This window comes from Melanostigma gelatinosum (genome assembly GCF_949748355.1).
Source record: "Melanostigma gelatinosum genome assembly, chromosome: 18".
Lineage (NCBI taxonomy): Eukaryota > Metazoa > Chordata > Actinopteri > Perciformes > Zoarcidae > Melanostigma > Melanostigma gelatinosum.
This window is the reverse complement of record NC_136651.1, coordinates 8,541,176-8,564,492: the sequence shown is the minus strand read 5'-3', so window position 1 is coordinate 8,564,492 and position 23,317 is coordinate 8,541,176. Positions and strand designations below refer to the sequence as shown.

The window sequence follows — 23,317 nt, the reverse complement described above, 5'->3', positions numbered from 1 at the left end:
GGGTTTAATCTCGCGCGCGCGCACACACATATATACATACATATACATATGGGAGGGACCTACATGTCCATGTTTTTATAATGTAGGCTATTCGAAGTTACAAATAGCCTACAGCTGGCTGATATTATTAAATATTTGAATGTTTGAAGTAGTTTCTTTTTTGGCATTAGTTTATTACACTGAATAAATCATTGATTTATAAATAATGCAGTTTTAGTGCCATGTGCTTCTGCCACATTACTTTCAGTGTCTGTCCTCTCCCACAAACAACGGTTCTTTGCCAAACTACATATCCCCGTGCACAACACTAAAACTATGGACCCCAAACAGAAGTGCTGCTGCAGCCTCCAGCCAGATGGACGCATCACAGAGGAGGATTTCAGGACCAACACTGCTCCAGATGAGCCGACAAAGAAGCCAAGAAGACAATCACATGAATGCTAAACCAACAGTGTGCTGGAGATGGTTTGTAAACACAGACAAAGGATGAAAAGCTGAGCAACAAATGTCTGTTTATTTATCCACTTACATTAACAACACTAAGACTGCATTAAGATATCGCAGTGACAGTGACATCTAACCATAAATTAAACTGTTTAAATTAGGCTTTAATTATTTCTCACAAGAACAAAAGGGTTGTGTAAACATTCGTGCCGTGGATTTGCTCTCATTAGCTTTTTAGTCATGCATTTCAGACCCTTTCACAGCATAAGAAAAACAAAAAAAGATCAAGAATGAACTAGTTTAATGCCGTGGAGAATATTTAACATAACAGTTCTCTCTTGAGCAGTTAGCCTCTCCACACTGATGCGCGCAAAGGTGAAAAATCTTTCACCATTAATGTACCGTGTGATAGTTACAATATGCGTTCAGATAAATAATGGCAAAAGCTCTACAGACTTTATAGAAAATGTTTTTTAAGCAAGAAAACTACTCATATAGTCCCTGAACTGTATGAACGCTTGATTCTACAGCTTTGACAAAATAAAGACTTGAATGTGTTAAAATACATTGAGTGTGGATATATGAATGCTGTGCTCACAAAAAGTGGTTTCGGAGTAATTAATGCCATCACAGACAAATACTTGAAGTGTACAAAATCTTGAAAACTTAAAATGCAGTTGTGGAAATGATAATACCCAACTCAGTGAGGTACAATATCAGCACAAATAGCTATGTAATAAAGTTAATGTAGTGTTAATCAATACTTGTTTGCCATTAAGCCAAGACACAAACTATGTGTTTAGAGTATTCAAAACAGTTTTTGACATAAAATAATAATAAAAAAAAGAAATTAAAAAAAAGAGTATGAACAACTTGGGTTAGTGATGTGAGGTGCTGCATTGCAGTTCATCTACATTCACGTCCACAGATTCCCTGAAGGAGAGACCTAGTACATTACAAGTCCTCGGAGGCTTTTGAGGCCACTGAAATACTTTTTCCCCCCTCTTAATTCATCCATGTGCATTTATACCGTTACTGCTCGAAAAACATGAAGAGCTCCATAAATTTCAGAGTGCATGCTGTAATAGACTCCTCACTTAGGCAGCACTTTAATTGTCAGGACACACTTCATTATAGCTGGAGACATCCATTTCCAAAGAGCCTCACAGGGAAATTTGAAATATATCAGTAGTACAGTCATTTGGCGACAAGCTCTGCAGCTTCTCAATTTCCTGTTGTGGATTATAGTGTTCAGCAGCAGTGTGAGGCAATACTGAATCGCTGCAGAGCTCGCCGGACAACCAGCTGTACAAAGCCGATTAAATTACCGGTACAGCAGCAACACCACCGGTTTAAACCAAGTTGTAGACTTCCAGGTTGATTTGCAAGATGTGGTCCTTCACTGCTCTGAAGACAAATCGAATGTTGTCTGTGTCTGTGGCACAGGTGAAGTGGGAGTAGATGATTTTTTTCACGTATGGATTGAGAGTCACAAACATATCTAAGATGAATTCTTTTCCTGCTTTGACGTCCTGCTGGGGACCTGGTGGAAAGCGACAGAGGGCAGAAACAGCGCATGAAAGTCACCGTAGTATTTTCAGTAGTTACATATAGGCTCAAGAATACAAGACAGGCTAGTGCTGTAATATGAAATGGTTGCAGAACATTTAGGTGACATGCAATTAAAAAAAATAAATAAATAGGAAATAACCCAAACTTCAAAACTTCAAAATGAAAAGTTGAATTCCAAAGCAATGAGACACACCCTTGATCACACCCTTGACTGAGTCAGCTCATATGCCGCAATTGTCCAAAATGATCATTTAAAGACATCGACATTAGGCAACATGACAAGCAAATAAAACCGGACCCCACACACAGAAAACATGTTTCAGTGTGCGACCTTACATTTGGGATGAAAAAAACATTGAAATGTCTATCTGTGATATGGCAAAACAATGCAACAGCAGCACAAGTACAGACGATTTGTAAAGTCAGCTACACAGTAATATTTAAAGTTGGCTAACATGAGCCACTAGTCATACGAGACCACAGTGGGCTGTAGCAGCAAAACCACAGAGTGTAATGAACGAAGCAATGGTGTCAGGGCTCCAGACTTCATCATTTATTCATTAAGGTTTACCAGCACATAATTTAGATCCACCCAAATTCCATCCAACACAATGATTCTTATTTTTAGGTGAATATACACTCAAGATAACATACTTAATAATATAATATTTCATTTCTGTCAAAAGATCCCCCAAAAGGCTGTACCTTTAAGGTTATGATGTTGCTCGAGGATTACAGGGTGCGGTTTCACTCACAAACGCCTTATTTTCCGGCTCAGAGCCAATCACAGGCAGAGTAGGGGGCGGGTCTTTGCAGAATGCTACACACACACACACACCTGCTAAATGTCAGGCGCCCTGGTGTGACCAACAAAAATGTTCGGTCTCTCTTGACAGATTTGGGTGTGTTTCACTGCTTATCAATTCAACATTTCATCTGTACAAGATAGAATTTCTGATATCTTTTGCCAAGAAAAAACTGTTTCCTCTTACCATCATATTCAGGGAAGTAGTCCACCAAATGCGAATGCATGATTTTCTCCTCCAGTAAATCTATCTTGTTGAGGAACAGCATGACTGAGGATGACTCGAACCACTTGTAGTTTATGATTGTACGAAACAAGGCCATGCTTTCCTCCATGCGATTCTTTGAAAAACACATGACAAACATCTAAGCATGAGCAGGAATGTGACAGCAGTAGAACAGTTTTAGTATTAGACAGCAGTACTTCAGCAGTGATTGTCTGTGCAAGCAAATTCTATTGGCTGTCATCTCATATAGCGTATATATGAGCCTCTCCGAGTGGTGCAGTTTGCTGAACAGAGCGACTAAAGAGCTCCCCCTGCAGATGAACTATAGGCACTGCCACAAAGGATGGTCAAGGAAGGAAGGGGAGGGAGGGAGGGAGAGGGAGAGAGCGAGAGAGAGACAGAGCAGGCCTTAAACAAAGGAAACAATGTCCCTTTGTGTCCCTCTAAGTGATTTACTTGATTCTCCCAAAGAGAGCCCTTTACTTCCCCATATACGGACTAACAAAATACATGAGGAGATTATCTTGTAGTCGTTACAGATCATTTTGTAGGCATCTCACCTCATTGACGGACTCAACAAGGACCTGATCGTACTCGCTGAGCGCCACCAGGAACATGATGGAAGTGACTTCCTCAAAACAGTGGATCCACTTCCTCCTCTCTGACCGCTGGCCACCCACATCCACCATCCTGCAGCCACAGGTTCCACCATCATTACAATACATCAGCATATTCCCAATTTAAAGCAAGTTTATCAAAAGGGATGAAAATGAAATCAGAGCTTCTTTGTGCTCCGTTTACATAGCCGGTCTGACTACGTGTGCTTGTTAGCGCATGTGAGATTCGACGTTGTGCTCCACTGGCTAGCTAATCGCCGTATGAGCACAGACGCAGATGCCGCCATCCCAGCCAACAGCAGTCAGGGAAATGTAACAGTCAGGGAAATGTAGCACCACCACCACCACCCTCCTGTTCCCACCTCCCACCTAACACTGTTAGCTCCGTCAGCACTGCTGCTTTAGTTAGCGCTGTTAGCTGCTGAGAGCTGTGTGGCGGCATATCCCTCAATAATAGATATGCTCTGACTTTGGAATTTAACACCTTTAACTCAACAAATTTAATGTAATTCATTAATACAGAAACAAAACCAACTTCCAGAATTAATAAAACACGAGACAGTACAAATGGGCAAAACAAGACCATGGACCTCTGGCAATTAATTATTAAATTAAGTTCAGCTGTGCTCAAACGAGACGATTAAAGAATAACAAGACACAATGGCTTCCTTGTGTACCTACCGGTACTTCCACAACAATGCTCTTTAGTCTTGTCGGAGGACACGGGAAGAAACAAAACAGCGGTGCCAGCAGCTCTGTGATGCTGTAGTCAACATACAACAGAACATATACCAACAACATAAAACGCTCACCTGAAGACCACATCCTCCAGATCAAAGGGGTACTCTATGATACCCGTTGTGGGCACCCTGACCCTCAGGACATCCTGCTGGGTTGGCAGATAAGCAGGATCAGCAATGCGGTCCATGTCATTCAGATAGCTATTGACACAGAGTTTAAGAGAACGAACGTTAGAAAGGGTGAGAAGTGGGAAAAGGCCAGAGGATACATTTGTTGCAAAAATATTCACTTCATGGATGTTTCGGTTTCTGTGACTTCACTATAAGTCAGAATTAAAACGTGTTTCTTTGCTTTTTTTTTGTCAACAACCTTAAATGAACTGAACCGCTGAGCCTTCATTAAACAGACAACTAGCAGACGAAACAATGGAAACTATTTGGCAATGCCGGAGTAGCCATTAGCCCCTGTTTACACTCACTATTTGGCTGAGTCGGAGAGCTGGTATTCCCTCTTGCGATGGTAACATTCCTGAATCCCAGAGTCGCTCCAAAGACACTTGATGGCGTCCACGTAAGGGTTTGTTAATGTTGTGACCCTCTCCACGTCAACCCCTCGGACAATACTGGCGTTTTCCTAAACAGCAACAGAAAGACTCACTGAAACCGGTAACCGGACACTTCCAGGAACAAATATACAGCGGAATTTATGATGAATATGGTGTCATGTTTATGTATGAAAGGTTATTGAAGTGCTATGAAAGATAGAGAGGGGGCATGATGTGGTCGCTGGGTTTATCTCACACACCAGATGTGTTATTTCATGTCAGGGGAAAAGAAGACTTTTATGCTCATCTATACATCTTTTCTTTGTAATATGTCCATTCATAGACACAAAGAGCTAAACATAGAACAAAGGCTGCATTGTGTTCTTCCGATGTCCAGTGGCTTCTAGGAATTCCAAATCTCTCTATTTAACCCTTACTGCCCTCATTTATTTATGATTAATAACAAATATTTCCCTAACTGCAAAATACTTGTGGCCCCACAGTGCAATCGTTCAGCCAGGAAACACTTCTGCACAAGCTGTCTGGAGTACGTTTTATGGTCGTTTATGGCCGAACAATTACTCTGTTTACTCTCACTTTTTATTCTCTGGGACTTTGGCATCGTATCATAACTTTGCATCAATAAACAGCTCGATTGTACGAAGTGCTTTCACAGACATACTGCAATTGTCATTTTGTTGATGTTAGATGTTGTGATGGTGAGACTGTGACCGTCACGGCACAAAGGTCCATGAGCTGCCACACTGTGGTAAATTCCAGTTATAAAATATATCTGTACACACTGTGAATAGGTTTAACCAGTTTATTACACCACCGTTAACGCCAATACAATTAAAACTATCTGGAGAGCTGTTTGCTTTGCATATAATATGTAAGAATTAAAACATAATTTTCCTGTTTTGCTGTTGGGCTGGAATTGGTAGCAGAGATTAAATGTGTGTTCCAAACAACCAGTGAAGTGTATTTCTAGTGATTTTTTTTTTTTTACATTTCCGGGGGAAGCCATCCCTCGAATGCCTTTCCATTTTCGTGCATCTTTTTAAATAGATTTCATGGCTCCTGCTTCAGCACTTTCATGCTCCCACTCTTCTCTTTGGAGAGATGATGGGACGCATTTAAAGGGATCCTCAGAAGTTGATATGCCAGCATTGTTTATCATATCATGATTAAACCATTTATTTGGATATCATGATACACAATTATAATCAATTGATAATAACAATTTAAATCATATATATATATATATATATATTAGATAATATAATGAAGTTTGCAGTTTTGTTTTTGCATCACCACTCAGCGCACTGCAATTAACAATCTGAACTCTAACTGGCAACCTTCCAGAAACAAGCTTCTCCAACCTCTAAGCTCCATTACCCAGAATACAATAGCGCATGCAGCGCAGGAGAGAGTTATTAGCATGATAACGATGGAGAATAATGCGTACAGGTCCACTTGGAACCCAAACGTTGGTTGAAATAGATTGGGAGTAGTGTTTCCAACAGCAGTGTGCTTCATACATTCATTCGTCTTTATTGTTCAACTCCTACGTGCCTCTACCCAAGAATTGTGCTTATTGGAATACCTCAGTGTAGTTACATCAAACTAACTCAACTATAAGTCTGCTCGGGTGTAAAAAAGGTCTGCGACAACACTAAACTATTGACTATTGACATATTTGTGTACATGCATGTAAACATAGTCAGTGTTTCGTTGAACATATTTATTAATTTCACTTGAAACTAAAGTTCCTAATTAAATGAGAAAATACTCAGCACTTTTAATTTGTTGAGTATTTAACACAGGATCTCATATAGACTATTCATTTGTTAAATTATATTGCGATATATATTGTTATCGAGATATGAATTTACCAATATCCCACCGTATCGGCCGGCCCTACTTCCAACAAATATTTTTGCTAAGCCCCGCCTCCTTAGTTAGTGTTCCACTCTCACACAGCACATACCGTGATTTATCAAATAGTGGTTCAGGCCTTCAATTACCTCAACTGCAGAGGGTACCAGGCCTCTGAAGCAGGCATTTATTAGAGAAGGATCTGCTCCCTTTAGCTTCCTGTTAAATATGTGTTACTGTATTATGCTGTCAATAGAATCTCAACACTTCCTGTATCTGTTTCAAATTAACACAGTTGAATTAGTGAATGTTCACTTCTACCTGACCTCTCGGACCTACAGCGACTCTGCACGTCCGTACTGCATGCTCAGTGACAAACAGTGTCATCCCGTGAGCTTGCACAGTACACCGCCCTCGCTCAGAGAGCGAGGAAGAAAATTGTAACCCACGTGCTGACTCAGACTTTGCTAATGCTGCCAAAGGTCCACCCCGGCCACATGACCCACTTCCTCGTACAACCGTCACCGGACACAGAAAGTGGACGCCTCCTTTCCCTTACCTGGAACTTTACCCGATTGAGCATATTTGGGTGCACCGGCAAATGTGTGTGATTACAGAGTCTCTTACTTATATTTAGCTCAGGAGTATCTAACTTGTCTTTACATGCCTGCAGTGTAACATCATGTGTATTTTTGAAATGACGCCCTCCTCTGTAAGTAAACAAAACCCTCTGGCAGCTGGATTGCAAAACTAAACACCGTTGCAATTTACCAGAAGTGCTTCACCCTAACACACAGCTCAGGATCTCAGACTGTAAACCAATGCGCATGCATCGTTTGGACAGTGTGCGGTAAAACCTCTCTCTCTCTCAATCTGTCTGCGTGAAGAAGCGAGGAAAGGACAGCGAAACACCAGTCTGGTCTACCTTGTTGTGTTCATACTTGTAGAGGATCTTTAATGTGCTCATGGCCTGGATCATGGCCTGCATGGCTGTGAAGATGTTCTGGTAGACCAGCCTAGTGAAGCCTCTCTTGTCCTCGTCGGAGTATCCACGGCCATGGATGATCCTCATCTGCTTGATGAAAGTGCTCTTCCCACTTTCACCAGTTCCTATCCGACAACAGATACACAACATTACTGCACACGCACATATTCACTTTAAGGAAGGCTGGCATTATTTATACACATTTTAAATTGTCAACAAATCCGATTAAAGACTAAAAGCAATGTGTCAGTCCATCTCTCACGACTTCACTTTCTGGATCTTTGTTGAACGCTATTATCAGGTCAAAAATCGGGTTGTCTGATACTTTGTTTTATGACAAAATACCTGCAAAAATAATGCTGTTCCATCAACCTCAGCAGTACTTTGTGTTTAGTCTAATTATCAACGGAAAACTAGGATAGTTACCATTGTAACCAACATGATACCTGCTCGGAATCAGCATTTTAGCATCGTCACTGTGAGCATGTTAGCATGCTGATGTTAGCATTTAGCTCAAAGCTCCACTGTGCAGCCTCACAGAGCCTCTAGCATGGCTGTAGACTCTGAACAATGGAGGTCTAAGGCACAGATACAAACAATCATCACATTTTTGTTGCAGAGGTAATACTTAGTAGAATCAATTCACTGCTGGTTTCGATCTCTTCGTGGGATTTGTTGACAAAATTAAAAATATATAATATCACCAGCCTGTGTTGTGTGTGAAGTACTTTCCCGTCTTTCAGTCTTGGACTTACTGTAAACTCATAACCACAGTCTGTGTTTATCTTATTCTTGGGCCCTGTGGGTCTTTTGTTTATTCCTTGCGACAAGTTTTAGAAACAGTATTTTGTCATCTCAGCCGTGTCTGACTGTAAAAAGATGAACCTGAAGATATTGCAGCATTTCCCCCCGTAGCCGACGACGTTGAAATGAAATCATGTTTTGGCAACAGTCACAGAGGGAAGTGATTAGCATGTAAGTTTGTCATTCTAATACAGGGCTTAGTTGAATACAGGCAGGGTTTACACAATTATTTTGATTAATTTAAACCTAGTATGCTACAGAGTTTTAAAATCTAAGACTTGTACGTATGTGGTCATTGTTTGGAAAGCACTGAAGCTACGTCTCTGACTTTTGAACCTGAACGACTGGTTACACATTCAGTACGAGTCAATCATTTGTGAAAGCAGAATAATGATAACCAACGTGACCACCTTCACCTTACAGTTACTCACAGATGCATTCTTCGTCAGGTAACACAAATACAATGTGGCCTCCCAAGATGATGAGCTGACACACATTTATGTACCTGTTGGACTGATATGTATCTACTCAATACTTCATACTTCTCTGACATTGTTTTGCAGAGAAAGATATTGTACTTTTACTCCACTCTATATTTAACTGATGAAGATTTAACATACAAACGTTATTATCCGTTTAAGAAATATGATGCAATGTTACAAATAAAACTATCAAACAACAATATTATTTTTGAAATTTCTTACAGTATACCGCATCGCTATGCACTCAAGTACTTACAAGGCCAATTGGGTAATGGATATGCATGTGTATTTATTAATTCTAGTGAGGAGCTTTAATTCATTTGGTGACGTAAGATGAATTGCTACTTAAGTATATAAATACTCAATTAAAAGTCCTGCATTCAAAATCTAGCAAAAGTACGTAAGTATCAAAAGTACAACTACCCCATTCAGATTGTTGTATTCATAATACCTACAGTATATTGCTGGAATATTACTGCTGTATTAATGTGTACAACAGTATTTTTCTTGTTGTGCAACTTTATACACTGTCAGTTTAGTGCTACTTTTTTCACTTATTCAGGTACATCCATATTATTCTACTCCACTAGGACAATAATGTACTTATTGGTACATGAATTCAACAGCTTCCTATATATTTTACAGGTTAGGATCTTACATACAATATAATAATGATCATCTCATAAAATAATGCATTGCTATAAATTAAACTATATCACTTAGCTCTACTTGACCAGCAACAACATCCTTACGTGTTCATGCATTAATAAACATGTCTAATGACACAACACTCTGAAAGTACAAGTAGGTAGGCCAACTTTTACTTTTGATCATTTAAGCACATTTCAACGACAATTTTTGTAAACATTCTGAATGCAGTATTCTTATTTTTACATGAGTGTACCCATCATACAAGTATTATAGACTGGTTGTATTTTTTTTTGTTTCGTGGCTTACCGAGCAAAAGGAGCTTGAACTCCCGTCGGGAGTCCTTCTTGTCCCGGCGGAGCTGCCTCTCGATCTCATCGTTGATCCTGCGAGCCTCTTTGGCCTCTGGGCTGAGGCAGCAAGCCCCCACGGAGCTCAGAGTCATTACTCCCGGAAAACACTCCACCTTCCGAGGCGACAGACACACACACACATAACGTTGGGTTACGCAAGAAATAAATTAGTACGAGTATCCTAAAGTCGATATGTTCCCATTAACCCATCCAGAATCCCCTCTGTGCACTCAAAACACAACAGCTCGAAAAGAAAAAAGGTTCGAACAAACGTTTTTCAGGAAGTCAAGACGTTTCTCTGCAAGGCTGTTTGTTCTTACCTTGTTCCTCTATTGTGAAGAGGCGATTAAGTTTGTGCAACAACTTCAGCAGACTGCAGCAGCGAGTCCTCTCTCCGGGCGTGGTGGGCTGAATATGGCGGAGTTTCACTTCACAGCGCTACAAAACAACACAAACACCGGCAACAGTCGCTCACTCCCCGGGACAAAGAAAAAGGATGCTCACGCTCCAGGTTTAGTGTTTGTATCTGGAGGTGAAGCTCGGTGTTATCTTCCGCTGCGTCCACTTTTGTTTGTCCCGTCCTCTGTCTGTCTTTTTTTTTTGTTTTTTTTAAACAACAGCGGACCATGTGACAGAGGGCTGTTCCCTGATGGGAAACCGTGTGGTGTTTCACCACGGCCATTACATTATGGGAACAAATTTCCGGTGTTAACTAGTAAACTACGGATGCATGTGACTGTTACGAGCTACAGGCTGACACAATTCACTGGAAACCAATTACAGACCCACAAACACAATTAGATAGACGTCTCTTATCCTCTGTAGGAACAAAGTAAGAAAAAAAATACCACACACACACGTATGGTGAACTGTGACACAGACTTTATTTACTAAACACCTGCAGGTACTACAGATATGAGATACAGATGTGAGCAGATAGAAAGCACCACTCAGGGACTCACAAAGCTGTAGGTTTCTGACATCAAACTGCATCTTCACCAGAAAAAAGAAAAACAATTTTTTTTTTAAATGCTTTTGCAAAATTAAAAACACTTATGCAAGAATAAATGGATCAAACTGATCAGATATTAAGGTTGCACTACAGCGAGTCAGAGGCAGAAAATAAGTCTAATGATAGTAAAAAGGAAAAAAACAAACATACAAACCTGTCTTATGGCGCCATCTCCTTCCAAGAAAGTAGAAAGAATCATGGGCCTATCTAACCTAACCACTTCTGAAATAACAGTTTCTATGTAAATATATATACACACACTTTATACAGCTCCTTGTCTTTCTATGAAAAACCCAAAATATTAAAAAGATCCTTTTTTCTTTGTATCACACTGGCACTTTATCCCAACTTAAAGCAAAAGTATTACATTTTGGGAAACGGGCTTATTCAATTTCTGGCATACTTTTAGCAGTCGGTTAGCTTAGCACAAAGACTGGAAACAGAGGGAAATAGCTAACCTGGCTGTGCTGAACTATATCTAAGTCCACCTACAATATCAGCCATACACACAAGTGGTATCAATCTTCTTATCCAACTCTACGCCAGAAAGTGAATAAACCAAAATGTCAAATGACTCCTTTAAAGCCAACCGTAGCAAAAAAAAAAAGCATTTCATTTGAGAGTGGAAAAAGATATCGGATGTCTGAAAATAAAAATGTATTTGAGTGGTTAAACGTTTGAGAGAGGGGGGGGGGGACAACTAAAACTCACATCATGTTCCTTGTTCCTTACAAAAAAAAAAAAAAGGATTACATTCTGCATGCTGTACTGAAATGAGGGAGATAAGGGCTCGGGGCGGCTCACAACACCAAAAGTTATCACACAGATGACTTTACTCCAATGACGGCACAAGAATCTCCTTAAAAAAAAATAATAAAAAGAATGACACCAGCACAGAAACATGTTTGCTGTTTGACAGCTTAGGATTTTTCAAAACTCCTCAAAATAACAAAAATTGCGATTTCTAGATAGATGGCGTCGTGTGCGATAGTGAGGGGAGGAGGCCGAGCAGAGGAATGTCTGCTCTGAATAGGAGGAGGAAACAGTATGGCAGCATGGCTTCACTCTTCCCATCCCTCTTCCTAGAAGAAGCGCCCAGAGTACTGCCTCACACTGAAATAAGAGACAGATGAAGGTAAGGGCATTTTATTAGAACATTAAGAATATTTATTTGAACCGGAACGCGACATGGGTCAGGGGCTGGTAATGCTGCAAACTGTAAGGCATTTTTCATGTGGAGCACAATTGTTTAAGGTGTAAAAAGTATGCCGAGGTCAAGGCCGGAATTAAATTGGAAGCATCTGTGAACTGAAAAGCTCTTCAAGATGAAACACTGGTGTAAGGGAAAGAACAAAAAGGGCTCAACACCATTTTGTTCTGGTATAATGTGCTCATTTAAACATGTATCTAAGGCGGTAAAACAGTGACTTCAATAGAATGTCAGGTTGGCACATTAAGTTTAATAAAATAAAGGCAGCAGCTAATGATCATTTCCATTATCGATTAATCTGTCAATTACTTTCTCTGTTGTTTAGTGTGTAAAAATGCCCCAAATAACTTCCTGAAAACAGCGAAAAGCAGCAGATCCTCACATTTAATAAGCTGAAGCTATAATATGTTTGCTGTTCTCACTTAACAGATGATTAAATAATACATAAATAGTAATGTATTATCAAAATTGTTGGCAATTCAATTTTTGATGATCAATTGGCACACTAATCCTTTCAGCTCTTCACAAAATGAGCACCTCTCAAGTGTTTTGTTGCTGATGTTGGTCAACGTCTGGTCCAACGCAGAAGTCGTAATAGTAAATGCAGTGCATGGTGTATTAGTACAATTAACATAAGAGCAACTACGGACAACCATCTTTTGAATGAAATATTTTATGTATTTTATTATTAAGTCTGTGTGCGTTTCACCTGCTTGCAAGACAAATTTACTCACAAGGGACAATAGAGTGAAGTCAAAGTGAAACTATTTAATGCAGCAGCTAAAACAATGTTTACTTCCAGCTAGTGGTGGATGAGCAAGGAGGCCATCAGAGGAGGCCACACTGCTCCAATGACATGGGCTGTTTGGGAGGGGGGGAGGGGGGGGGGGGTAGGGGGGGTCACAGGAGCACATGCCTGTTCTGCAGCAGGTACTGGGCGTTCTGGATCTGGTCCTGTGTTCCTGTGATGGTGATGATGCGGTCCTCAGAGCCCTCTAGTGGTTCATCAATCTTGATGGATGCCCCAGACTCATGGCGGATCTGCTTGATCCTCTGGCCGCCCTTACCGATGATGGAGCCAGCCAGCTGTGGAACAACCACACGGGACAATTGACAATGGAGTGAAAACTGTCATTCCTTACTGCAAAGAGTCTTGTTTTGGGGTCTTTTTAGAGTGAATAGATGTCTTACTCACATCTTTTGGGATGGTGACTTGTGTTGTGATGACTGGGCCTCCAATATCACTGTATGAGCCTCTACCACCTTAAATCAGAGGTGAGATAGAAGGTAAATTAGTCTTTTGACTAAAACGTGCAACAGGAGGAAACAATCCCTTTAGGTGAGGAAACAAGACACTGGGTCAAGAATAATCCATCCCCACTCACCAGACTGAAAGTGCTCCCAGGAAGAATTGTTGTCTTTGAACGCATTGGAAAGGCAACAAGAAAGTGAAAAATGAAAATACACCACAGGGACAAAGACGAGAGATAGTGTGATAGTAAACAAGAAAATCCAGCAAATGGCCAAGACAAATAGCTTCTCCCTCTGTGCGCTCTAACAAATATGTTGAAGGACACAAACAAAGTGAATTCATTGTTGTAAATGCTCGGGTGTGGTGATGTGTCATAACCTGCACCAACAGCAACATGAGCCATCAGGCAACCAGACAGGTTCTAATCTGAGCATCACAGTTCATTCCCCAATTAACTTATTTAACATGGGTTTCAACAAATGTCATGACGCCTGCAATGTTCATTCAACGATATGGTTCAGCATTGAGGTCGTAATCAGCATTATATTCAGAGGCATTTCTGATATGCTGCTCACCTAATGTATGAAAACAGGGAGCAGATAATATGATTTAATATGAAGTGCATATTAACTATGACCTCAGTAATAAACATGTAGTTGAGTTTACACAATGACAATGTCCCCGAACATTATGAGCGTTGTAAAGATAGATGGTGTGGCAGGGTTGTTGTTTTGGACTGCAGTATATCGTACAAGTGTTCCTAATTAAGTGGACACGAGTGTAAAAGACAGTCTACTGTATGTGGTTGCCTCGACATAGCATGTCGGAAGTGAACGGTGACTGAAACTACAATAAGTCCCACGTTAAAAATTTATTAAAAAATAATAATAATATCAACACTCACCATATCCACCTCCACTCTGCATTTCAGGATTGATCGGAAGAAGAAAAACGGGAAACATAAAACGGTTTTAATGACGCAATGAGGACAGTATACTATCAGAACCTCAGTTTTCTGAAATAATAATAAATCATAAACATTCTACATTATATTAGCCAGTATATTGGCCGGTACTGGGTGGGATCACAGGCTGATTTGACAGCATGAAGCAGTCCCTGCACGGTTATCTGTGACATTCATGCTTCAAATATCTTAATACGCTTAGTCTGAAAACTACATTAGTGGTTTGAAAGCTGAGGCCTGCAGGCCACTGAAACAATCTGAGGTTTCTGGATTCATTCATCATTATTATTATGAATTCATTAATCACCACGGCAGTGGAAGGTTACACCTGTTCCACAAGAATGTAATGGTGATAATGGCTTAGACACACCTTTTAAGTGCTCAGCATCATGAAAGTGACATGTGGACACTCCCAAAGGGAGACACACTTCTATTGTCATCAGCAGTTGGACCTGCAGGTCAGGTCCAACATGTACGATCCGTTGGTGAGGTGGACACCACCTGCAGCAGTTCAGAACCGCAGAGGTAAACGTGTTGGGGTGCCATCTACAGGCAAGGACAGGAAACGCCTCTGCAAATTTGACACTTGTGACGCTTGCAGGCGATGAGCGCGAGGACGGACTCTCTTTCCTTTTTACTAGCCGACACAAATCACATGACACGTCAAGCTGCTTCCACCAACAATAGAGATCGCTAAGAATGGTTTCCAGCACCTTGTTGAACCAATGCAACAAGGAAGTTAGGAGTAAATGCAGGCAAACGAGGGTCACGCCCAGCATTACAAAAGTGTACCTAATAAAGTGGCCACTAAGTGTATTTCTGCTGATTATGAGAGGACAACAGAGTTCACACAGATCTCAGGCTTCTGGTTCGTTTGGAGCGTGAAGATTTGTTTTTACGACATTGGGTGAAAGCAGATGCGATAAGAAAATTAAAGTATTAAAACTTATGTGTACTTAAGCTTTTTTTTTTTAAATGCGAAAGGATCGAGAAGCTATCTGGAATATTACTTTTTATAGACATGGTTTATGATAATCTAACCAAAGAATTCATTGCTCATATTTAGGACATCCTATACTAGTTTGCCTTAACTTCTTAAAGCCATTGGCTCTTCAAATTGTTGATAGAGTGGTGGAAATGCTAAAGTGTTTAAGTTATGTGAGCATCTAAACACTAACAGTAAACTGCATGTTGTATTTATTAAGCTTTAGGTGAGTAAAAGCTTATTATCTATTATCAAAGGACATCTTATCATATTCAAGTATTTTTTCCTCTATTACTGTTGAAATTCATTTGCATTTTGATATGAACGATGTTCTGGATCGCATCATGTTTGTTCTTAAATCTCAATAATTAACTGACATCTATTGGCGTCTATTGGATCAAATGTATTCTTTCCCTTATTATTGAAGTTATTTGCTTGCAGCGAACACCTGAAAGAAGAAGCCCGTTCAGGGATTGCTTTTGGGTTTCTTAGCTCGGGTTCATTTGCTAGCCCGCTGGATCTCCGGACTACGTACTCGGCTGCTCTGTGGTAACCACGGAGACAACTGTTGCCAGGCAACAACAGTGTGCACACACGGTGCAACAGCAGCACAGTGTCCGTGCGCCTCCATGCTTGTACTACAATCGTAAAAAAAGGAATTCCAATCACATTATTATCTGAAACACAATTCACCAAACGCACAGCTGGGACGCTGCAAAACACACCGGCGGGCGTTACATCGGCACTCACCATGCTGTCGTAACGGTCTCCTCCTCGGCCTCTTCTGTCACTGAAGACAAAAAGCCGTGCATTAGTATGGTTTCTCTCCTCTACAGGACACTTGACTCTGAAAGTATCTCGCAGGTCAGAGCTGTTGGGATTGGTGTTTCGAAATGCTGTGAGTGTGAAAGGACATGCAGACTCTACAGATGACCTGTGATCAGACTCTACAGATGACCTGTGACCCGACTCTGAATCAGGGCCGGTGGGGTTGACATTCTGCTACTGAGCAACTTACACCGATATCTGTCGCTCTGCTTTTGAGAGAAAATGTAATGATTGACAATGCTGCTCCGTATTCACCTTGGTCTGTCGTCCATGCCGCCATGATAGCTGCCATGTGAGAACCTGTCTCCCCTGCAAACAATGACAGAGATAGATATAATTGTCTAACTGTATCTAAACAATCGAGTATCTACGGGTGCTTTCACGCCTGTAGTTTGGTTCATTTGGTCCGGACCAAGGGAAAAAATGATCGGTTGTTGCCTTTTAGTTCTGATCTGGTTCATGTTCACACAGCTTTTTTACAAATCACCCAAAAGCTGCGAGCATGAAGTCAAATGGACAGACAGGTAAATCCTTGATCGGACAGTTTTGGCGACTGTGTCACAAAGAGCTCAAGGAAAAAAAAAGCAGGAAGAAAAAAGCATTTTGTGCCTTAATATTACAGGATGACTGTTACTGTGTCGTCGCTACGAACCAAACCACTGGAGGAAAACGCCCCAGAGTTCATGTTAATGAACCAAACAGGTTAAAGGTGTGAAAGCATCCACAGTTAGCGGGGGCTCCTCCTCACCCTCCTCTTGGCGGTGGTGGCGGGGGAAGAGGCAGGTTACGCGCTCGGCTTCCCCCTCGTCCACCTCTGCTCAGCGGTGGCGGGGGGCCGCGGCGGGGGCTTATGTCGTCGTAGTCCCTCCTGGAGGGGGGCATGGGTCTGTTTCCACGAACAGGGGGCAAGCGCTCAAAGCCGCCACGCACACGGATGGGGAAGCCGCCGATCGGTCGTCTGCCTCTCTCCTCAAACAACACGGTGAAACCGCCGTAGTCGTACGTCTCGTCGTAGAAATTGGGGTCATAAGGCTGGGCCCGACCTTTGATCGGCGCCTGAAAAATGAGAGAACAATGTTAAAGAGGCTCTGAAATAACTGAAGTTAGCTGTAAAACAAACAATTTGGCGACTTCTCACAAACTATACATCAAGTTTAAATAATGAACTTCAGCCTCTAAGCCTTTTAACTGTCCTATCTGCAAACGCATGACTATACAGAGTATGTTGAGGCTTTCCGCAGATCTCAGAGACGTAAACTCACCTCTGACACCAGCTCCAGGATAACTTTTATACATTCAACGACGCGTTCTGGCTTTCCTCCCACCAAGACGACTCTGTCGGTAGAGTGTGGACAGCACTCCTGGAACAGCTTGATCGTGGTCTGAGTGTTCTAGTGCATGGAAACACGAAAGTCACAGAATGCAAGAAACAATTCTGATATTAACAGCTGTTGGTGCAGAGCAGCAGTGGCGAGGCGTCTGCTCATCTGGACTCTGTCCTACCTCTCTCAGCTCCTTTATCTTGGCACCTTTTACCCCGATGATGCCCCCGGCCAAGCTCTGATGGATCAGCAGGCGAAGCTCCGAGTCAAAATCAATCCCACTGTAATGCTGGTACTACAGAAACACAAAGCGGGATCAGTGGTGTCAGTAGGACCCGAAACTCTTCCCAAAGCTGATGCACAAAGCTTTTCTGCAATTAGACACTCTAATTTCTGCAAATACTGTACATACCCACCGACGTTATGTATGTATGTATGCATGCATGTCTCCTACGTGACCAACAACACTGATTCTGATAAAAGCATAAATGTTTTTCTGGAACACAATAGCAATCTTTCATTTCACTCTCTTGAAATCATGCAATTTAAAACTGAACCGATACAAGCAGATAAACAACATGTGCAGTTTTGATTAAGGAAAATGAAAACAAACATTTAAAGATAATCGAAAAAGTAATATTGGGATTCACCATATTTTCACTTTGAGTTTCACAAAGGTGGTAGTTATAGCAGGGCCGCCATGTTGGAAAACATTTTCAAAGCAAACGAACATGAGGCACACAAACTCTGGAGCAATAAACATGCGCTACCTTTCACTCTGATGTTCGGACACATCTTAAGCAATGTGTGCCAACTTCTCATTCAATCCGATAGTGGATCAATATTAGAATGGGTTGCCAATGAGTCTCGACAAAGTAAAGGCTTCCTGGTTGAGTTAGGGGAGTTTGGTTATTTTGGGCATCCAGGTCATCTGTAGCAAGTCAATCTGAAGGCTGCAGAGTTAACTTCCATGTTCACAAGATAGCAGTGTTCTTCTTCACTGCCTGCGTTGTTGCATTGTCAGGTTGAAATAGTGCAAAACCAAAAGGACGGATGTGACTTGTGCCGCTCGTGTGTCCTTGTGCTTTACAGAAAAACCATACGGCTCATGCAGAACTCCATTATAAAGTGAACTTAAAATTCTGCCTAATGCTACTCCCCCCCCCCCCCCGATTCTATTAATTCCAAAAGGCAATGTCATCAATCATCCTGGTCTGCCCTCTGTTCGTGTACACTTAACTAACAAGGTAATTAACACGGTGGCTTACCTCCTCTAGAGTTGGTATGATTTTCAGCAGAATGTCTCCAATGGTGTCGATGCTGGCGTTCACACTCAGGATCCTGTCAGCAACCATTGTGGCCAAAAGGAAGCACGGCGTTACAAAGGGAGACGAGAAGTAGAAAACAAAGCAAAACCAGGTTTTAAAGAAATACATGAAGCAGTCGAGCAAACAGTAACGGACAAACCACAAAGAAGAGAAATTAAGACTGCGGCACACTACACACAATTACAACTTTTCCCTTACACTAGACATGCACTCAATCTAATATTATTTTCTAAGTAAGAGAAGCCTTGGGTGGATGGGCAGCTTCAGAACGGCTGAAATTAGAGTGAGACTGGCCACACAGAGTTTGGGGGGGGGGGAGAGATGTGAACGAGAGACAGATCTTCTATGACCATCCCACCACCAGCAAGTTGGGGAGAGGGAACGTAACAAACTCAAACATAAGCTTGCCATGACAATTGCGCCACCAGCACACCTTCTCATCGTGACCAGGGGTTGTGGAGGAGGGGGGGGGGGGGGGGGGGGGGGGCTCGGGGCTGAAGGTGAGGAGGAGACGAGGTGGGCAGTAGAGAGGAGTAACAGAGCAGAGGGGGTTGAGGTGGGGAAGGAAATGCGAGTGGTTACCAACTACTTAGTGGTACAGGACAGGAGCAGGGGTGGAGGGGTTGGGGGAGGGTTATGAAAGGTTTGGCAGGCAGCTCTGATCCGATGTGGCCCGAGAGAAAGTTAACAGAAGGGATGCAGCACAATGAAATAAAGACACGACATTGATGAGGGACTGAGCCTCCAGACAAGCGAGGGCTCTCTCAGAAGTAATGGACAGTGATGCTGACAACAGGGGGAGGGAGGGGGAGGTCGGAGGTAAGGGGGGCCAGGTGGGCCACAGAAAACAGAGAGAAAAAGATGTCTGCTTTCCAACAGGTTTCATGGTAAAAAATTAAACATCACAGCAAGGAACAACAACATCCAACAGCTGCGTCGCTACTACTTGGTTGGTTTGTCAGCGGATCACCGCTGTAAGGACAGAGAACTGTAAGGACAAAACGTCCAACTGAATGGAGATGCTGAAAATGGACATGAATAATCAAAAAGGAACAATACACGTGTCTTACAAGTGGAGCAGGGGGGGGGGGTGTTTGAGGGGAGGGGGGTATACGGTCATGTATATAGAAATGTTAAAATGAAACAGAAGGCAGGATATCAAACATGTGTTTCACTGTTCTAATCAGGCAGTGAGGCAATAACTGGTGGGACATACCGCTCTGGGCCACTGCTGTCTGGGACTGATACACTGGCATTGAACTGCATGGGCCGAGGTGGTGGTTGTGGTGGTGGTTGTGGTGGAGGAGGTTGGCATTGGGCGGGGGGCATTCAATCACAAGATGTCAAGTTAGGTGCCCATTTAAGGAGGGGCGCGGTTTATGGGCGGGGCCAACCGGGAGTGTCAGGTGGGCAGGTGGGCGGGCGTTCAGGGGCGGGCGGAGGTTGGGCCAACGTCAAGGTGGGCAACGCAGGAGGGGCATGTTGATCCAGTACATGGGCAACGGAGGAAGGTGGCCAAAAATAAAAACAAAATAGTAAAAGGAGAAGGGAAGAGGGGGAGAAGGAATACATTTTTAATTGAATACAGGCTATACTTTGTCCCAAAAGTGAAATGAGAGACTTGAAACTGTGGTGAGTGAAGAAGAACAGGAAGTGACCTGGACAAAGACAAGTATAAAACACAGTCTGGAGATCCCCGTCCCTGAGACTATATCCACTCAGGCTTTCAACACTGTGAGGGGAACCGGAATCAGGTCGAGAGTCACAAAAATCCAACAGATCTGTCTAACGACGCCTTTCTTCTCGGTCCACATGAGACAACTTTCACCGTTATAGAAAACTTGGACTAACAGCGCATGTCAATTCTTGAAACTGCTGGGGAAAAAAATCTGGGATCGTTTCTGTGGGAATCCAATGAATAGGGCGTTTGAACGAATTGAAATAGACGTCTGGATCCTTTTAATTTTATTAGCCAAATAAACTTGCTCCTCAGCTGCAGAAGCGTTAGCCGCGTTTCATCCATTTACTCACGTCTGTGCGTAAAGCTTTTATGTTCTTGCCTCCCTTTCCGATAACGGCACCAGCATTCTGTGAAGGAAAAGAAGGTTTTCCTTAGAAATGATAATAATAATAATCGCTTTGATCAATAAAAAACTGCGGTGTGACTTAACAACTAATACGGGTTTTTTACTTTGCTCTGTAGCAGCACACGCAGCTCCACCATCTCATCTGCGTTGCGAGAACGTTTGAAGGCGTGCTCTTCGTCCATGTCCTCAGCGGGGCGTTTACCTGAAAGGGAAGAAATCCAGGTAAAAAACTGTATAAAAGACAGTAAAGCTTGATTATTCCTGATTCAGGACTATTAATATTAAGAAATAAATGCCAGAGGGAACCAAATTATCATTTACCAGCCACAAACACTTAATAGAAGTGACAAAAATATAAATACACGGCGAGTGCTGGGTCTACAGCATGTTCCACCCAGAGAATGGGTTTCATTCAACAGCCAAGTGTATCCTGGAACACGTCCAGCACCACCACGGACCCTTCCTGGATTAGAAGACGGGCAGATCTGCGCAGGGCCCACTGAACAGCAGTCTCTTGGACAGGAGAGTCCCTCAACCATCTGACACGTCCACATGCTACATAGAGTCAGCCAGAAATGTTCAGTTTTTTAAAACTTTTTTTCCTCCCTTGACTGAACGAATTGGCGGATACATCTACACACTGTATTTCATGCTGGGTGTTAACACTTCACGGGCTCAGTTTGTTTTCTGCTTCACGCATTAGTCCGTTCGTGCAGTTTACATCGTGGTCACGAATGGCTGATCGGAACCAAGATGTGTGGGGATCTCACCATTAGAGTCAGTGTTGCCGAATGCGGTATCTTCGTCCTGGTGTTCGGGTTTCCCGTCCATTGTCTTGCACCTGCAGTGGAATGCAAACAGGCTCCTCTCCCTGGATCTGAAAAATAATAATAATAATATAAAATAATAATAATAATAATAACCCAGCAAATATTCTGATTAGAGCTGCAATTGGAGATTCGTTTTATCATCAGTTAATCTGCCAATCATTTTCTGAAGTAATTTATTAATGATACAACCTATAATACATCAGAAATGTCTTTGAATGTCTTCTTTTGTCCAATCAACAGTCTAAAAGACAAATATTATATTCATATATTCAGTCTACTACTTCATAAAATTACAAATTAAAAGATGGAAAGAGAGAATGTTTGGCAACGTCCTTAAATGGCTGAAAAATAAATCTATTATCAAAGTAGTTGCAAATTATTGGCCTGCAGCTCTAATTCTAATAAATAATAATTCGAATAACTGACATTTTAAGGCCAGTGTGCATGCAGCTGCATGCATGTTGTCTGGGTAGTTCAGCATCATAACAGTCAGGGCTGTCATCTACACCATCCAGGACTGAACACTTTACATATAGTCTCAAACTAGCCTGCATGGTCTCTACTTAACGCGTGTAGTCCACCGCCACTCACCGCCCACTGTCTCTAGTTAATAAACACTGCTCAGGCAGGTTGCACTTCTGCAGCCATCCCTTACTGTACTGAGGCCTTGCTACGTACAGGGAGACACTGGTCAACGCCTACACAGCTAAGGAATTAGCAGCAACCTTTTTTAAACTAGCATGAGTTTTTTTTAAAGAGCATTACAGCTCACCCTGCCCCATGAAAACACGTTGCGTTACTGCTAATTGCAGATGCAAACAGGAGTTACCGTAGCTGCTTTGCTAAGTTGACACTACTTTGCTAAGCTAACAGCTCTGCTAAGCTAGAATATACAATGGCTACGTTATCCTCGTAGTTAAATGTCAGCGGTGAAATCAAATTACATGAACCATAGTTGACAAAACAGGCTAAATGACGCAACGTTGCACGCTAACGCCACATAACAGTGAGAAAAACAAACCTGCAGCAAAGCCACGTTCACTGCGGTCCTCCAACGGTCTCCTCGCCCAGGAACGTGTGCACGTTTTCAGCATGAGAAGAGAAGACGACTGTGGATGAGCTCGATTCGTCGACACTCACCCGGTGTTTGTTGCTTACTCCTGTCAAGTCAGCGCGGGCGGGCGGGGCTTAGACACATTACACTCACAAAGGGGAATTGACGTTACCGTGTGGTCACCCAGAACACTTTATCAAACTCTCCGTTAGATTTGGGTATTATTGTCCCAAGTTGAGGCTCGCAGGCAGCACCTTCTCTCAACCCCGCCCCCTCGGCAGACACCCCCTTAAACTAACAACCACTGCGTGACTATGAATGTTTATATACATTATTAAATCTAATC

At 42.2% G+C, this 23,317-nt stretch overlaps 2 protein-coding genes across 4 annotated transcripts; both read right to left on the bottom strand.

The window, feature by feature from the left end:
• Window positions 1-487: 487 nt before the first annotated feature.
• On the bottom strand, window positions 488-10,670 carry LOC306792077 (guanine nucleotide-binding protein G(q) subunit alpha-like). The gene is made up of 8 exons (XM_079289071.1): window positions 10,420-10,670; window positions 10,056-10,212; window positions 7,753-7,937; window positions 4,884-5,038; window positions 4,477-4,605; window positions 3,608-3,737; window positions 3,009-3,162; window positions 488-1,987 (listed from the first exon to the last, which is right to left on the bottom strand). Exons 2-8 carry the CDS (start codon window positions 10,189-10,191, stop codon window positions 1,797-1,799), a joined length of 1,080 nt encoding a protein of 359 aa, XP_079145197.1. The 5' UTR covers window positions 10,192-10,212; window positions 10,420-10,670; the 3' UTR covers window positions 488-1,796.
• Window positions 10,671-10,966: 296 nt separating this feature from the next.
• On the bottom strand, window positions 10,967-23,044 carry hnrpkl (heterogeneous nuclear ribonucleoprotein K, like). 3 transcript variants are annotated; one of them, XM_079288911.1, is made up of 16 exons: window positions 22,939-23,044; window positions 21,858-21,964; window positions 21,192-21,289; window positions 21,032-21,088; window positions 20,217-20,260; window positions 18,941-19,013; window positions 17,854-17,967; window positions 17,613-17,741; window positions 17,099-17,406; window positions 16,606-16,659; window positions 16,273-16,312; window positions 14,478-14,493; window positions 13,707-13,739; window positions 13,517-13,584; window positions 13,238-13,407; window positions 10,967-12,224 (listed from the first exon to the last, which is right to left on the bottom strand). In XM_079288911.1, exons 2-16 carry the CDS (start codon window positions 21,916-21,918, stop codon window positions 12,194-12,196), a joined length of 1,296 nt encoding a protein of 431 aa, XP_079145037.1. In that variant the 5' UTR covers window positions 21,919-21,964; window positions 22,939-23,044; the 3' UTR covers window positions 10,967-12,193. The 3 variants fall into 3 exon arrangements, with proteins under 3 accessions (XP_079145037.1, XP_079145038.1, XP_079145039.1); XM_079288912.1 differs by lacking the exon at window positions 13,707-13,739; XM_079288913.1 differs by lacking the exons at window positions 21,858-21,964; window positions 22,939-23,044 and adding an exon at window positions 21,409-21,631.
• Window positions 23,045-23,317: the final 273 nt, after the last annotated feature.

Excerpts from the sequence above, each read along its gene's own strand:
- LOC306792077 (XM_079289071.1), bottom strand. The coding sequence starts at position 10,191 with ATGACTCTGAGCTCCGTGGGGGCTTGCTGCCTCAGCCCAGAGGCCAAA. Across the intron at positions 3,738-4,476 it reads CTGGAGGATGTGGTCTTCAG|GATGGTGGATGTGGGTGGCC; the intron begins GTGAGCGTTTTA and ends CTGTGGCTGCAG. Across the intron at positions 3,163-3,607 it reads TTGTTGAGTCCGTCAATGAG|AATCGCATGGAGGAAAGCAT; the intron begins GTGAGATGCCTA and ends TGTTTTTCAAAG.
- hnrpkl (XM_079288911.1), bottom strand. The coding sequence starts at position 21,918 with ATGGACGGGAAACCCGAACACCAGGACGAAGATACCGCATTCGGCAAC. Across the intron at positions 19,014-20,216 it reads GACAGCAGTGGCCCAGAGCG|GATCCTGAGTGTGAACGCCA; the intron begins GTATGTCCCACC and ends GGTTGCTGACAG. Across the intron at positions 17,968-18,940 it reads TCATACCAACTCTAGAGGAG|TACCAGCATTACAGTGGGAT; the intron begins GTAAGCCACCGT and ends GTGTTTCTGTAG.